The sequence below is a fragment of the Anabrus simplex genome, chromosome 1 (assembly GCF_040414725.1).
Source record: "Anabrus simplex isolate iqAnaSimp1 chromosome 1, ASM4041472v1, whole genome shotgun sequence".
NCBI lineage: Eukaryota > Metazoa > Arthropoda > Insecta > Orthoptera > Tettigoniidae > Anabrus > Anabrus simplex.
In genome coordinates, this window is record NC_090265.1 from 817,982,276 (window position 1) to 817,998,894 (window position 16,619).

Genomic DNA, 16,619 nt, shown 5'->3' on the forward strand with positions numbered 1-16,619 from the left:
AGCCATAAGAATTAATAGAAGCGATTAAAATCCCCGACCCGACCGGGAATCGAACCCAGGACCCTCTGAATCGAAGGCCAGTACTCTGACCATTCAGTTAACGAGTTGCACTATTTTGGAATGTGGTGCTGGGGAATAATGTTATGCATACCTTGGATACCATTTTGCACCAATGATTTCATTATAAAGCAGCTCAATTTCGGAATCAGATTATCATCAATTTGTAAACAAAGAGTTTTACAATTCTGAAGTCTCACAAAAAAGCTCACAAAGACAAGGAAAATTGGTCCACGTTCCAATATACCCAAATTTATCCCATTCTATTCTAAAATGTTTTCACATTCAATGATTTTAAGCACTACGGCGTTTTCAATATGCTTTTGCAGAGAATAAGGAAGAAACAAACAGTAATCGACTATAAGTTGGCGGAGAGTATCTAAAACAGGGTTTTCCAACATGTAAGCCCTCGAGGATCTCATTGGAAACTTCAGGCATGATGGCGGGCCGCACATTAATAACAGGCCAATTTTCGTAAAATTCTGCAAATAGAAACATAAGTACCAAACCAAACCAAACCAAACCAAACCAAACCAAACCAAACCAAACCAAACCAAACCAAACCAAACCAAACCAAACCAAACCAAACCAAACCAAACCAAACCAAACCAAACCAAACCAAACCAAACCAAACCAAACCAAACCAAACCAAACCAAACCAAACCAAACCAAACCAAACCAAACCAAACCAAACCAAACCAAACCAAACCAAACCAAACCAAACCAAACCAAACCCAAACCAAACCAAACCAAACCAAACCAAACCAAACCAAACCAAACCAAACCAAACCAAACCAAACCAAACCAAACCAAACCAAACCAAACCAAACCAAACCAAACCAAACCCTATGGCGCAATAGTCTCGAAAGGGCCATGACCGCTGCGCAGCCTGATGGCCTGCAGATTACGAGGCTTCTTCTGGTCGGCACGACGGATAATCCCGGCCATTTTTTGGTATTTCTAGACCGGGGCCACTAACCTACCGAAAGATAGCTTCTAATTTGTAATTACGTAAGCTGAGTGGACCTCGCACCAGCCCTGGCCTGGCCGGGAATCGAACCCAGGACCTTCCGGTAAGAAGCAGAACACCGCGGAGCCGGCACCGAGGCACCAATATGAAATAATAGGCATAGTTATTTTGAAACAAAGATTTAATTATTCTAATTGCTTAAAGCACTATCTATTTTAGAATTGCATAAAAGAAAGAAATTTAAAAAAAACAATTATTATTATTATACCCAGAACAATTACTTGTATTTTGAAGAAAAATAATAACAGTAATTTAATTGATATTACAATCAAATAACTGTTTTTACGTTTTTTGGAGACGCTGAGGTACCGGAAATTAGCCTGCCTAAGGTAGTGTGACGTGTTGTGTACAGATGAAGAAATTTGTATTGATACGAGCACAAACACCCGATCCCCGAGTCAGTAGAATTAACTATACGCAGTTAAATTCCCCGGACCAACCGAGGATCCAACCTGAGGCCCTGAACTGAAAGCCACTACCCTGATTATTCAGCCAAGGAACCACTATCTTTATGTATTATTATTATTAATAATCTGAATGGTGTTCTGTTTGTCTTTTTGTCTGTTGTGAAAAACAACTTTCCCGATCGATCGAAATGTAACAAGCTTATAGCTGGTACCTTCGGGTACTTACTATGCAGCGAACATAAATGTGAAGCAAAGTGGAGAAAATTATAACCTTGAGGCTCTCACAAAGTCTTCGAATGACTATCTTTCTAGAAGGATTTACAGTAGGTACTGTACTACTTCAAGTTTCTCCTGATTTATTGTTTATATTTACCTTCAAAATTTGCATTAAAAGCTGCTGAAGATTTAAGCAAAGAAACAAATATATAACTGCGAGGTAATATTACATGAATTAAACATTCTAAGTATGATTTATTGTTGTATATTTTTTGTTATTCTTTTATTTCACTGCCACGACTTAGTGTATCGGAAACCACTCTCAAGAAGCATCCTGCTAAACATAAATATCGAGACGAGCTGGACTACAACAAGTTTTAACGTAGAATATATCATTGTTGCACCTCGAAATACCGTTATGTGACAATATTGAGGGGAGAAATAATGACCCGCAGCACATGTATCACTTAGAACGAAAATTCGCTGATAGAGGTCGTGCAATACTGAACCTTAGATGACAAAACCTTTCTGGTCAGAATTCTAAGCTGAAATGTTATTACTTGGCGGTTTTTCTAGGTGCATCGGGTTAGAAATTTTATTGTTGACAATTTATTTCTGAAAATTGAATCCATTATTTGAGAAACCACACATATCCATTTTCGGACAAAATAGATTTAATGCTTTTAAGTTAAAATTATATGTATTCCAGTCTTTTACTTGGTACTTGAAAATTTTCTCCTGAATAACCTGAATAACAGGCATGACAAGACATTATCTGGGCGTTAAGTTAACAGGGTGGATGTCCCTGAGTACCTGCAATAAGTGATATTGTTATGACTGACAAAGTTCTGAATGTTCTGAATTTTGAATTTAATGGAGGGAAATTTAAATATGAAAATTAGTGTGTGATACATACTATGCTTAAATGTTTGTAAGCATTAAATAATATCGTTTTTATGTCCTTGCTAGCAAGAGTTTATTTAGTCATTTGTTTGAGGAATCACACATGTCCAGAAATTTTCAGTCCATATATCACTCATTTTTAAAACTTATGATTTTCAAACATTTATCAGAAATGTTACAAAAGATTTGATAAATAACTGATATTGAAAACAGACACAAATTCCAAACATTAGAAGCTGTAGGCAGATTTTTATACTTTTCTCAAATCTAGTAGTAGTGGACATGTATGATTTCTCAAATAACCAATTCAATTGTACACATCTTCAGGACAAATTTGATATACAATCTGGCTATAATATCAGAAGTAACATATATATGGTAAGAGATCGACGTGAAAATTACGGGAAAATGTTCGTACGACGCAGAGCCATGGTAGCTCCGATGGGCACACCGAGCCCTCTTCTATATCACCATTCACGAGTTCTAGATAATTTTTCACCACTTGGGGAAATAGATGTGCTTCGTTGGGTTCCAGTAGTGCGAAACTGGCCTCATGACGCTCGGTCGCTTTAACTGTGAGACACCCCCATAGATAAGATTTTCGACCCTCGACATTGGTGACGTTTTTTTTTTAGAAATCTAACGAGGCACTTAGTTTCCATCATTTTGGAGACATTTATTGTACATTTGACACGAATTCTACTAGAGAAAGATATTTTTCGTACTTATTCTCACCTCACTTTTCTCAAATATTTTGCCTTTGATTTATTTTTGCCCAATACTTATATAATTCACTGAGTGGAATCAAACGACAGCTCACACGGCGCTTTACTGCGTCGCAGTCCAGAGTTACCTAATTGCAAGCCGAGAAGCACGGTGAATTTGTTACCTCAAGGTGATTTTTTTATAACTGTTATGTTCTTCAGTCTTCCGAAACTAATTCTGAGTAATATCTTTTTAAACTATCTGCAAGTAAATAAACAGTATTATATCTGAGAAAAGGAACAACTTAATTAAAATAGAATGACATGTTTCGTTCTTAAAAGAACATCATCAGATTCTATCAAGTCTCACTCAAATATTTAGAAGAGTATAAACATTTTTAGAAAAGTACATATAAACATTTATGTTTATTCCTGTTTAAATACTTATGAACTTAAATGTCCAGAACTTATTTTAATGATATATTGTTTCCTCTCCACTCCAGCATACAATGCATATAATGACTATTTAGGTCTACCTTTCTTTTTTTCCTTACAAGTTGCTTTACGTCGCACTGATACAGATAGGTTTTATGGCGATGAAGGGATAGGAAAGGGCTAGGAGTGGGAAGGAGTGACGTGGCCTTATTTAAGGTATAGCCACAGCATTTGCCTGATATAAATGGGAAATCACGGAGAACTATCTTGAGGGCTGCCGACAGTGGGGAATGCACCCACTGTCTCCCAAATCCTAGCTCACAGCTACGCGTCGCTAACCGCACGGCCAGCTCGCTCGGTAGGTGTATCTTCAACAAAGGTAGACTGAAGTACTCTATAAAAAAGAGGATGGTTCAGGTCCGCGTTGGACAAAGATGAAGCCTCAGATACATCTTCAGTAATGTAGGCCCGAGTTCAGCAAAGAAGAGGTCATAAAAATCTCTTCAATTAAGAGGGGGATTCAGATTTTATTCACTAAGACAAGAATATCAGTCTATTTTTGACAAAGAAGAGGATTTAAGTTCATATTCAACGATTTTATAAATCCTAGACCTTTATTATCCCAACATCACCACAAGAATCTGTTCTAGTACGACATTAACACCTCTCCCACTGTGGATTTTGGCTTGCCAGTCCAAGTGCTGTCTACCCAGATGACTTGTAGATACTGTAGTGTCAGGAAGATACCATGACGACTTCTTAGACTTTATTACTTGACTTTCTTAGCAGAATCCACTCTCCCTCATATCAGACGATACTCAGTAGACCTCACGTGGCTACGTTAACGTTCCAGCCGAGCCGGGCTGAGTGGCTCAGACGGTCGAAGCGCTGGCTTTCTGACCCCAACTTGTCAGGTTAGATCCTGGCTCAGTCAGGTGGTATTTGAAGGTGCTCAAATACGTTAGTCTCGTGCTGGTAGATTTACTGGCACGTTAAAGTACTCCTGTGGGACTAAATTACGGCATTTTGGCGTCTCCGAAAACCGAAAAAGTAGTTAGTGGGACGTAAAGCCAAAAACATTATTATGTTAACGTTCCAGGCCTCAGTAATGTACTCTATAAAAATACTTCGACGAGCCGAAGAATTAATCATTGGGTATGTGAAACAATCCATGCACATTAAATCACCAGAAAAATGTCTTAAAATTGCACTATTACACATAATTCTCTGTTTACTCGCGTTTAAATATAATATTAACCACTTTAGACTTACCAAGCATAATTATAAATATCATTTCTGAAGCTTGTATTTTGCAGTAGAAATCATTAAGAGACCTCAATATGTATTTTTTACAGTTTTGCACATTAGATAGATAAATGTTGGCTCTGGTGTAGTCATGTACACTGCACAATACAATGAAGAGAACATGGCCATTTTTCGCTCAGCATATTGAAGTAAGGCTACACATTTTGTTATTTCTAACATTCAAAACCGTGTAGTTCGGTGTTATTGCTACTCGTAGTGCAGTAAAGATTTGCAGTATCTGCTGTGTACAGCTGTAATATCAGATGATGTTACGTGACGTCCGACTCGTTGGCTGAACGGTCAGCGTACTGGCCTTCGGTTCAGAGGGTCCCGGGTTCGATTCCCGGCCGGGTCGGGGATTTTAACCTTAATTAGTTAATTCCAATGGCACGGGGGCTGGGTGTATGTGTCGTCTTCATTATCATTTCATCCTCATAACCACGCGCAGGTCGCCTACGGGTGTCAAATAGAAAGACCTGCACCTGGCGAGCCGAACCCGTCCTGGGATATCCTGGCACTAAAATCCATACGACATTTCATACATTTCATGTTACGTGACACAAAAATTAAATTTAATAAGCTGATAATATATATATATCAAAAGTTTGGATTTTTCAGGTCTTTTTTAAAAAACCTAGTACGTAGTAGAATGATTAAGTTCGTGGACTGGTGGTCTAGTGTCGCTGTGCTGCACTACAGCGGAATGTTTGCACAAAATGATGGTGCCTTGACAATTCTTCGCTACTCCCAGCAGGAGGCAATTGTGTGCTTATAGTGTAAGCAGAAATATTGTTTCTGTTGTGAGGGGTAGTTGAATGTAAGTGGCGGAATTTGAGAATGTCGGAGTTTGAGTAAATTTCAAGTTTTGCCAAATAATTACGCAAATCCGCTAGTGGAACGTTTGAGATTATGAAGCCGAAGTCGTCCGTATCATCACGACGGAAAAAGGTCGCAAGAAAGGCAGGTTAAAAGACTATGTGATTCTTAAACTGTTAGCGCCAGATCACGATCATTCTGGCTGTAGTTCATAGGTGTAAACTATGTTGCCTTCAACGTACGTGCCAGTCCACAAAATTATTGACTCCAGTGGTATTTAAAAACATTCTGTACAGAAGAAGAACAGAAGACCAGTACGTTGACCAACCAGCCAAGAAACAGAACAGAATTATGTAGACTATAAATGATAACCAAATCGTATTTTTCCAAAGCACAGGAAACAATGTGTCTAAAGGTTAAAATTGAGATTCTAACTTACCTTTGGGATAAATCCTTGGTTGTCCAAATATAGAGTTTGTGGTCCTTCTATCGTTGGACGAGGAGTGTTGTCATTTACGTCCAGAACTGTCACATTCACAGTCTTGTTATAAGTGCTGACGTCATTTTCTCTCTTCACAGAACACTGGATTTGTGCCTGCACTTTGGGACCGGACAGATTTATCTCCCCGGTGACATTTTCACTTCTAGTTTTCTGCGTAGTGTCACGATCCAAATTCGCCTTACTCCACAGTGAGCCATTTAGAATTTGCACGAAGTCATCCACTGCAAATGGAAAGAATTAATATAAAGGAAGGGAGCACAATTCCCGAAGGGATTAGTTATACTTTTCATTGTTGCTAACAACAATAAGTTTTGAAGCTTGATTGTTAAAACAGACGCTTGAAAGTAGAACCTATAAATTATCTTATTACTATTTTTCTTAACAATTAATTCTTACAAGGTATATACTTATTTATTTGTTTACTTAAAAGGGTAGCACATTTACCAAACACAGCAATGTCATGTTTCCTTGTCTTGTTAATGTCAACAGCATTTAGAACAATACTAAGTTTTGTTATTTGTTTATTTTATTTATTATTATATAATAGGCCATCTAGGGACCACGATAAGTTTCATTATACATTCTGACATTTACTCAGTTTTCGATTGTTCCAGTAGGTTTTCATTAGTTCGCTCTGTCGAGCGCGGCTTTGATACGACCACTTTGCACCAGCTGATCACTTCACATCCCGGGAAGTCCCGAAAGTCACAATGCTTGTCCCGAAAAGCTCTCGTTTGTGCGCGTCATCTGGTCGTAAGCTCAATTATTCGAAGTCTTTCTTGACGTTAACGAACCAGGGAATTGTTATTTTTGGTTTTGAGTCAAAATAGTTAAAAATGCGTTTTGTACATCGAGAATCGTCCATACGTATAGGTGACCATAGAAGCGAGCCCTGCGATTGTGCATTGTTTCCGTGATCCTCTCTATCTTAGAGTAGATTGGATTTCTTGTTTGGTAAGTTGTTTATTATTATTATTATTATTATTATTATTATTATTATTATTATTATTATTATTATTATTATTATTATTATTATTACTATTACTATTATTATTATTATTATTATTATTATTATTATTATTATTATTATTATTATCTGCAGCTTACAAGTTCATCATGTTTACAGAGCAGTGCAATGGTCGTTTCTAACACCAGTTCTCAAGTGAAGTTGTGCTGGGTCTGTAGTTTAATCCTTCCTAACTCTCCAGTAAGATTTTTAATCAAAGTTGGAGGAAGATAACTGCAGGATAGAGACAAAGCAAGTTCATCCTTAAGCAACAGCTTAACAGACAAATTTCATCTTAATCAATATGTGGGAAGTTAATTTGTTAAACGTTCTTAAGTAGCGTATTAATATTGCTGGTCTAAAATCAAATTAATATTAATTAAATTCAGGTGAAAGTTAACGCAATTCTATTGCGTAGTCTAGAAACTTCTAAGCTTTTTCTAGAAAGAAAATTTGCTCGCGTAGTTCGTTAATTCCGTCGTCGTTATTATGCACTTTTCAGGAATATTTAAATTGTGTAGGTACAGGTTAGCTTGAGGGGTGAACAAGTTAACTGTGTACATTTTCAGGAAAGGAATTTTAGTTTCAGTTGAGGCTCGTTTCCTAAGTGGTATTATTTATTCTTGAAATAAAGTAGTAGAAATGTAACTCAGCTACGTAGTAGAGTCATTAAGTTCGCGGGCTGGCCGTTCAGTGTCGCTGTGGTGCACTATAGAGGAAGGTTTACACCACGAAATGTTGCCGTGACAGTTCTTCACTAGTGCCAGTGAGAGGCAGTTTTGTGCACACAGTATACGCAGAAGTACGGTCTCTGTTGTAAAGGTTAGTTGAATGTCAGTGGCGGAACTTGGGAATGCCGTAGTTTGAGCATCGGGAAAATTCGAAGTTCTGCCAAAAAGTAGCCAAATCCACTAGCAGAACGTTTCAGACGATAAAGCCGAAATCACGCGGATTACGACGACGGGAAAAGACGCGAAAAGGCAGGTCGAAAGACTATGCGATCCTTAAACTCGTTAGCGCTTGTCCACGAGCATATTGACTGTAGTACGAACATAGGTGTATACTGTATTGTCTACACTGTAAGCGCCAGTCGAAGAAGTTATTGACTGTAGTACATGAGTGTACGCCGCATTGCCTATACTGCAGGCGCCAGTCCGCGAACTTATTGACTGTAGTAGTATGTGCAGTAACACATAATTATTGTATGCGGGTATAGGAGCTAATGACAAGGGATAATCCAAAGATAAGTACAGATAACTCACTATTTTATTATGCAAAGAAACCTTGCGGATCTCTGAGCCACGTTGTAAAACTTGGAACTGTTTAGATCAAGAAATGCCTACATGTGAGGATAATTTCTGCACGAACTAGCGACTTCCATAGGTTAAGCACTTTTAGATGCCGGCGAATGACGATTCCGTGCGAGTGGACACAGGAAATCAACTCCGAGGTTGTTCAACAGTTGATACATGTCTCTGTTTGAAGATCTCAGCAGTTCGATGTGGCTAAGTTCCGCATGACACATGCATTCCTGCCACAGAGATCTGTTATTTCAGTTATGACCGTTGTTGCCTGACTGATTGATGTCATGTGACCTGTGGAGAGACCTAGGGGTTCCTCCTATTTGGCACCCAAAGGTGTCTGAATGTGTTATGATGATAATAATAATGATGATGATGATGATGATGATGATGATGATGATGATGATAATGACAATGAGGAGAGGAGAGGGTAAAGTACGTTGTTGGTACGTAGATCACTCCGGCCGAAAATCACCAAGGGGTCTACTTAAAGCGTAAAGTCTCCATATATCAGACGAATCACCATCAAAAGCGTCATATTCCGTCCTTCTATATGGACACTGTGGAGAGCTTCGGAATTGAAACGAGTCTTTTGTCACGTAATCTAGTGACTGAAAACTGTATACTACCATTTCTCTTACGCCGCTGGCCAATATTGTGATGGGAATTTTTTTCCATGTATCGGTGACATTCAGTAGAGTGACATCTTTCTCATATTGTATGAATTGTATTGTGATTTGGGAAGGTAAAATATTAGAACACTGCTTCACTTCCAAATATCTAGGAGTAACTCTGGACCGAGCACTAACCTATAGAACACGCTGTCTGAATACCAAAAGGAAGGCATTTGCAAGGAACAACATTATCCGGAAATTATCGGGTTCAACTTGGGGGACGCATCCTCTCCTTTGAGAACATCAGCAATAGCCCTCTGTTATTCAGCAGCAGAATACGCCTGCCCTGTCTCGTGTAGATCTAATCATGCTAATCAAGTGGATGTCGCCTTAAATGAAACCTGCAGACTCATTACAGGATGTTTGAGATCTACACCACTTGATAAAGTTTATTGTCTAGCAGGTATCCCACCTCCAGATATCCGCCGTGAGTGTGCATCCCGACTGGAGAAATCTAAAGCACTGAACCTGACGACCCATACTTTATATGGGTACCATCCAGCAACCCAACGGCTCACATCAAGGAAAAGCTTTCTCCATACACCTGAAAGCCTCACTGAATCACCATCGAACTTCAGAGTGAATTCATAGCGTTCCAGATACAGCCACCTTGCAGGATGGATGATGCCTTCCCAAAGACTTCCTCCAGGCCACGAGGAAAGCTGGTCAACATGGAAGACGCTCAACAGGTTGCGTTCAGGAGTAGGAAGAACAAAGACCAACATGAGAAAGTGGGGTTTTGTCTGTGACTCCACTCTATGTGAATGTGGTGAAGAACAGACAATGAGCCATCTTCTTGTTTGTAACTTGAGTCCAACAACTTGCTCTCTCCAGAATGTGATGGACGCTACCAAGGAAGCATGTAAATTAGCCGCTTACTGGTTACACCACATTTAATTAATTTTGTATTTATGGAGAACTTAAATCACATCGTTACCTGCCATCATCAGAAGTGATTAATTATTATAGTACCAGATTTGTTATTATCCTATTATTATTACTGTAAGTATAATATATGTTTCTGACACGATTAAATAAAGCAGAGTGACACGTATATACTGGACTTATCCTGCTCTCACATGTTCGAAAGATATAGCACCGTTGCATTACTTATCAGAAGACATGTGTATTTATACAAATACTAGGACAAATGGCAGTTGGACGGTAGAATATCTAGTAAATATGGTGGTAACTGTAATATACCGAAGCCTGTCTTATGCAGCATTCCATCGGAGATCAAGATCATGCTAAGATTCACATTCTGGGAGCGGACTACGATAGCTTTTTTCTTTCGCTAGTTCTGCCCCCTTCTAAAGTGTATTTGTGATTAGTTTCTCCAACTGCCTGAAAGTGAACATTCGAATTACTCTCCTGAATATGTGAGAGAATTTTAACGTATAGAATGCTTTTCAAATTCTACCAGACACAGAGAAAAACATTCTTTGTATGAAGATTACGCCAATATTCACCAAAGCTTCCCTTAATTCACTTCAAACATTTTAAAGTCCTGTGCATTGATTTTCCTGCTTAAAGCAATGGTATTTGAAGGTGCTCAAATACGACAGCCTCGTGTCGGTAGATTTACTGGCACGTAAAATAACTCCTGCGGGACTAAATTCCGGCACCTCGGCGTCTCCGAATATCGTAAAATGTAGTTAGTGGGACGTAAAGCAAAATAACATTATTATTATTATTATTATTAATATTATTATTATTATTATTATTATTAACAGAATTTTGCTGGGGGACGCAGATAAAATCAACTGTGTGTGACAAAAAGATACTAGCAAGCCAACGGGTGGAGTGGATGGTGAAAGTGGAAAGAGACAGAGAACTACAGAAAATGGTGGAGGTTTTGTAATCGCAACTCGTAGGCGGGTTAAACGAAAGTAATAATAATAATAATAGTAATAATAATAATAATAATAATAATAGCAGACAAGATTAATGGCATCTGTATGAAGAGACAGCAGAACGATCTCTATGAAAAGATAACACCATTACGGATGAAATCAGAAAACGTAGAGCAATGTTTTACACACATATTTGCAGAATAGACAACTCCCGAACGGGAAAGAAACTACTCAACATCGTAACAAAGAGAAAATGTGGTTCGGAATGGCTAAAAGTGGTTCAGAGGGACCTACAACAGATCAATATAGTGAATCTCGAGAACCGCACCGAGTGCCGAAATATCACAAATGTAAAATTTGAGTCAAAATTATCACAAAAACATGGGAAAGGGTGGACAGAGAAGCGTAAGAGGAAGCATTCAGAGAGTAGGACGAGATTTTGGGAAGAAAAGTGGAAAAATTCCAGAAGATGACATTATGTATTCAAGTTCAATCGCTCTCCTTAAAGGGAACAATCGTTTGAATAAATAAATATAATAATACAAATAATATAACTTTTTGAACAAATTAACTGGAACTAAGGAGGAAGTGCAGCAATTCCATGAACAGCAGCTCTTGCTTTAGTTTACCCGGTAGCTGACATCTACAGTACTGTGTGGTTTAACAGTACGGACACGAAGAAGTTAGGTATCCAGTTACTTGATTCAATGAAGACAATATCTGGAACATTCACCTATAAAATGGCTGCCAGTACTGTCCAACATCAAACCTCCACAACTTCGTAGACAGTCAGTACTCTAGAAAACATGACTGAAATGTTTGGGTAATCCATACATACCCATCTATCATACTGTAGCCAGAAAAAGCCTGTAAGATTGAAATCAAAAAATCCATCCATGGAAACTGGGTAAAAATTGATTCAAGCTGGATTAAATTTAGATGAAGCGTTGAGGTATTTAGGTTACCTCAAACCATGATCACCTAGAAGTGATAGAAGAACTGATATCCATCAACCAGGCTTCAGTCTACTTACGAGAACCTCGACTTTCCTCAACCGAATTTGGACAAACCATGGCAGGTCACAATTCTGGCTTCATAACCGGAATAAAGACGAGCATCCCTTTTGAGTGTATGGGAACACACCAAAAACTATCATGTGGTAATGAATGTCCGTTACGTAAGATCAAGGAGACCATAGAGGATATAGACCAAGCCATCGACAAAACTGTCAACTAGATGCGCAGCTCTGAAGATTTTATCTGACGTTTATTTGTAACATGCTTGCTGTTTAAGCAAGGCTGTAATGCTTCATATCGTTATTAGGTCTGGAAAACCCGCTATGTTATAATATTTCAGCTTAGAAATCTGTCCAGAAAGGTTCTGTCATGTAAAGTTCAGTACTGCATAAGTTACGTCAATGAAGTTTCGTCCTAAGTAATACATGTGCTGCGGGTCAGTATTTCTCCTCTCATCATTGTCACATGACGAATAACCGTTGTTATTCCAGGCACATCGACGATATACCCTTTGCTTTGCCATATGAAATAATAATAATAATAATAATAATAATAATAATAATAATAATAATAATAATAATAATAATAAAAATAATAATAATATCCGCGATTTTTGGGATATTATTCTGTGTGATGTACACAACATTTGTATTTTCATCTGCATGACTGAAGCACCTTCATAACTTATCAGTCTGCTACTTGTTGAGAAATTACGTGGTTGTGTTATTTCAATATTTACTGAGCTGATTATTATTGAAACGGTTCGCTACCGCTTGGCGAGTGAAATTTACAAAACTGTTTTAGTGAATTACACGGATAGAGCAAATCTCACAACTCTGGCTATATACGGGAACGTTTGGCCACCACTGGAGGGAGACGTTTCACTTAGCAGCCGTCTACAGCGCGGTCAGCTTCATGAAAGTCCAATGAGCTTCTGCCATCGCTATAATGTGAAGGGCGCTGTCTCCTTTACAGTCCAGTGCGAGATGAGAATTTTTATTCCAAGGAGAGAGGATATTGAAAACGTGTAATCTTCTGAAATGTTCTGTTCCATTTATTGCTGAATCTGAGACGATAAAACCAGAACGTGTTTTCATTTTCTAAAGCCTCACTTTTGTGATTAAAAATCAGCGATGAAGCATCTGCAAGATTTGTTCGATTTCATTGTCCGGAGAACGAATCTGGAGGTGGAGTTGTATTTTTGACTATTTAGCGAATAAAGTGCGAAATTAAACAATTAGAATGAAAGCATATACATGTAAAACAATTCTAATTCTTAGATATTCATAAACGTATACCGAGAATAAAACTTCCAGCATGGAAAATAGACTGTTTTAGTTTTGCATTTAACTCTTTGGGTTGCAGTCTACAAATATGTCTGTTTCATGAGAATAACATAGCTATGTAAATATATCTGGTGGGGACGTAAGTCTGTTCACATTGTAATATACACAGGAGGGATATTCAGCCTATGCAGAACCGGCTCTACAGCAGCAATAACACAGGTGTCCTTGCACTGGAATGGCTAGGAGTTATATCGGCAACTTGTCCGTCTACACCGTTAAGTGGTTATGCATACCTTCCAGGCGTTCTAAGTTGCCATACGAAAGAAATTTCGTCCCCTCAAGATAGTCACGATATTACAGTAAAGATGATGTTTTGTTCTGTTCTGGTGAATTTATATGAAACAGGTGCATGTACTTAGGTGCAATAATACGAAGGTGTTAATATGAAATCGATAATTTTGTCATAAAATACAGCTATTGATTGGTTGAAGTTCTTGATATTCTTACACCGGACTGGTCACTGGAGCTATGAGCTAAATAACCAATGTTATGTTCCTTTCAAAATCTACTTAAATCATATTGGTGACGAGCTCCGAACGGAGGCTTCCATCCCCCATTTGACCGGATAGTTAAAGCTTGCAAGAACAAAATTACATTGTTGCACTCAAATTACTATAGCTCGAAAATTATTCAAGATATCGACTTCAAGCGTGGAACATTTACTCATCAGGTTACTTAATAGTTATATAGAGTGTGATACCTTTCAAAGCCGTACCCTTTGTGAAGAGGGACCTACATTACCTATGTTTACACCTTCGTCAGCTGTATGTATCCACTGTTCAGTTCCAACACAACAGATTGTTGTCCACAATTTGATATAGAAGGTGCAACATTACTTTTGAGATCACTAACATATTTAGAAATACCAAATTCACTGTCAATCAGTACATGTGATAACCGAACTGCACATAATTCATCACAATTATCGGTATCTGTTAACAACTTCATACACAGCACCTAGTTGACACACAAGTAGCTCTATATTTCTGATATTATTTTATTAACCGCATAAAGGCTGAAAGACAGAAAGAAAGAAAGAAAGAAAGAAAGAAAGAAAGAAAGAAAGAAAGAAAGAAAGAAAGAAAGAAAGAAATAAAAAAGGTGCGAATTAGCTGTCTTAGACTATATATTCCATGACTACATCGTTCGAAACTTACAATCTCGTCACCAGATTATAGAAGCAATCAATGAAACGCAGTGCATAAAACGGAGATTTCACGGAGACCAACAAGAACCCTTCGCGAGCGTACTACGAAATTTCTCGGGGCCCATCATACGTGTGTTAACTGAAAGCATTAAAACTTTTCGGAGATGTTAAAAGCAGTTAAGAGAAGCTGTTGAACCAAAATCACAGGATAAACTCACTGAGTTCTTGAATAGAAGAAAAACGCTCTTTTTAGTGATTGCTTGAAGTAGGGCAACTAATATTAATCATCTTTAAAATATAAGAAAGCTACCTAATTCTAGTTTAGTCAACGCACAATATGCCGGTTATTTGCCATATCATACCAGACAAATATTGTACAATAATTAAAGACATGGCCACTTCCTTTCCATTCTTAGCCCTGTCCTTTCCAATCGTCGCCATAAGACCTATCTGTGTAGGCGTGACATAAAAGAAATAGCAAAAAAGACAAAAAGCAGAGAAACTTTGGCAGAAGCAAAGAACTATTAAAGACATAGATGGATCAATAAGGTGTTTTCACTATCTGGTCTACCTGTCAGCTTGAGCTCAACTGTAGACAGAGTCGTCTGTTCAACAGTCCGCTACAGGGAGATTCTTAGAACAATGACGATTATCAACACAGTCTATATGACACTGGGCACTATTTACTTGTTGGCTATAAGGCAGCGGTCGACGTTATGGCCACTGCTGCATACATCTGAGTATTATATACAATATTCTACGGCGTGTTACTCTGCAGAACCATAGATATGGCACAGGAGAAGCAATGGCGTACGTAGAGTAAAATTATTATTATATTCTGTATTTAATTAATCATTTTCACGTGGAATCACTTTAGCACAGGTTGTCAAAGCTAACTTGCCATTACGGGTAGAAGCTTACAGAAACGCCCAGTTTATTTTTCCGCTATTTACTGACTGAAGACTGGAAATTATAGAAGTTTGAAAAGCCACCAAATAAAATTTTTGCAAAATGGAGTTAAACATGGCTAATGATCAAATTCCGACATAACTCCTTAAAATACCTAGTCGTGATATGAGGCTGAGTTTCAATGTCCGGCAAACCCAACACATGTAGTGAAATTTGTAGTGTCCAAGTCCTCCAAATCCCTGTCAGCCAATCGGCGCTTACCATGATTTTCCAGCATGCGCTGCGTATGTGTTAATTACTACTTCGTATGTCGCACTGTAGAAGCCTGTCCTTCTATTTGAATGAGGTATAAAAATTACGATCAAAACATTTTGACGAAAAATGGAGGAATAATTAGCCGCTTCAGTTTTTATTCTGCTTTAGGAAGACAGGAAGATGTAGGACTTCAGACTGAAGAAAATGATGAAGGCGTAGTAGTAGTGTATGAGGAAGAAATAAACAGATGTACCGTAATTTCAAGGAAAGTGTGAACAACTTTGAACTGTGTTGGAATCAAGTAACACCTTACTTTATAAGGTGGTAATAAAACTCTGTTTTCAGAGAGATGGATTAATTTAATGTTAACCAATAATTATTATAAGTGATTATTGTATTACACAGGTAATAGCACCTATTTCATTGTTACCTGTACTCTCAAAACTTTCATTCCTTTGTTTCGGAACCAGCTAAATCATAATTTCAGTATCAAACACCGCGACATCTAAATTCACTCAACTTTATTACTTAAATATTTCAAAAACCATATACCTTAAGACTATTATTAAAATTATACGCTAAATGGATAATTTAAAATTTAAACGTTAAATATTTGCTACTCTGAAGAATGCTTTATTCTGGACAATTTTTTTCAATTTGGCGAAGTTGCAGGTAAATGTATTTGGCGGATTTCGATACCAAGCACCTCTATGTGGGTAATATTTAATTTTTTAATT

At 37.9% G+C, this 16,619-nt stretch overlaps 1 protein-coding gene across 1 annotated transcript in view; it reads right to left on the reverse strand.

Annotated features, from left to right (window-relative positions):
* Positions 1-16,619, reverse strand: part of LOC136857124 (uncharacterized) — an 84,230-nt gene that overhangs the window by 29,685 nt on the left and 37,926 nt on the right. The window contains exon 5 of the mRNA XM_068224975.1: positions 6,313-6,596. Within this exon, the coding sequence (XP_068081076.1) occupies positions 6,313-6,596 (284 nt within the window). The remainder of the gene's footprint in view (positions 1-6,312; positions 6,597-16,619) is intronic.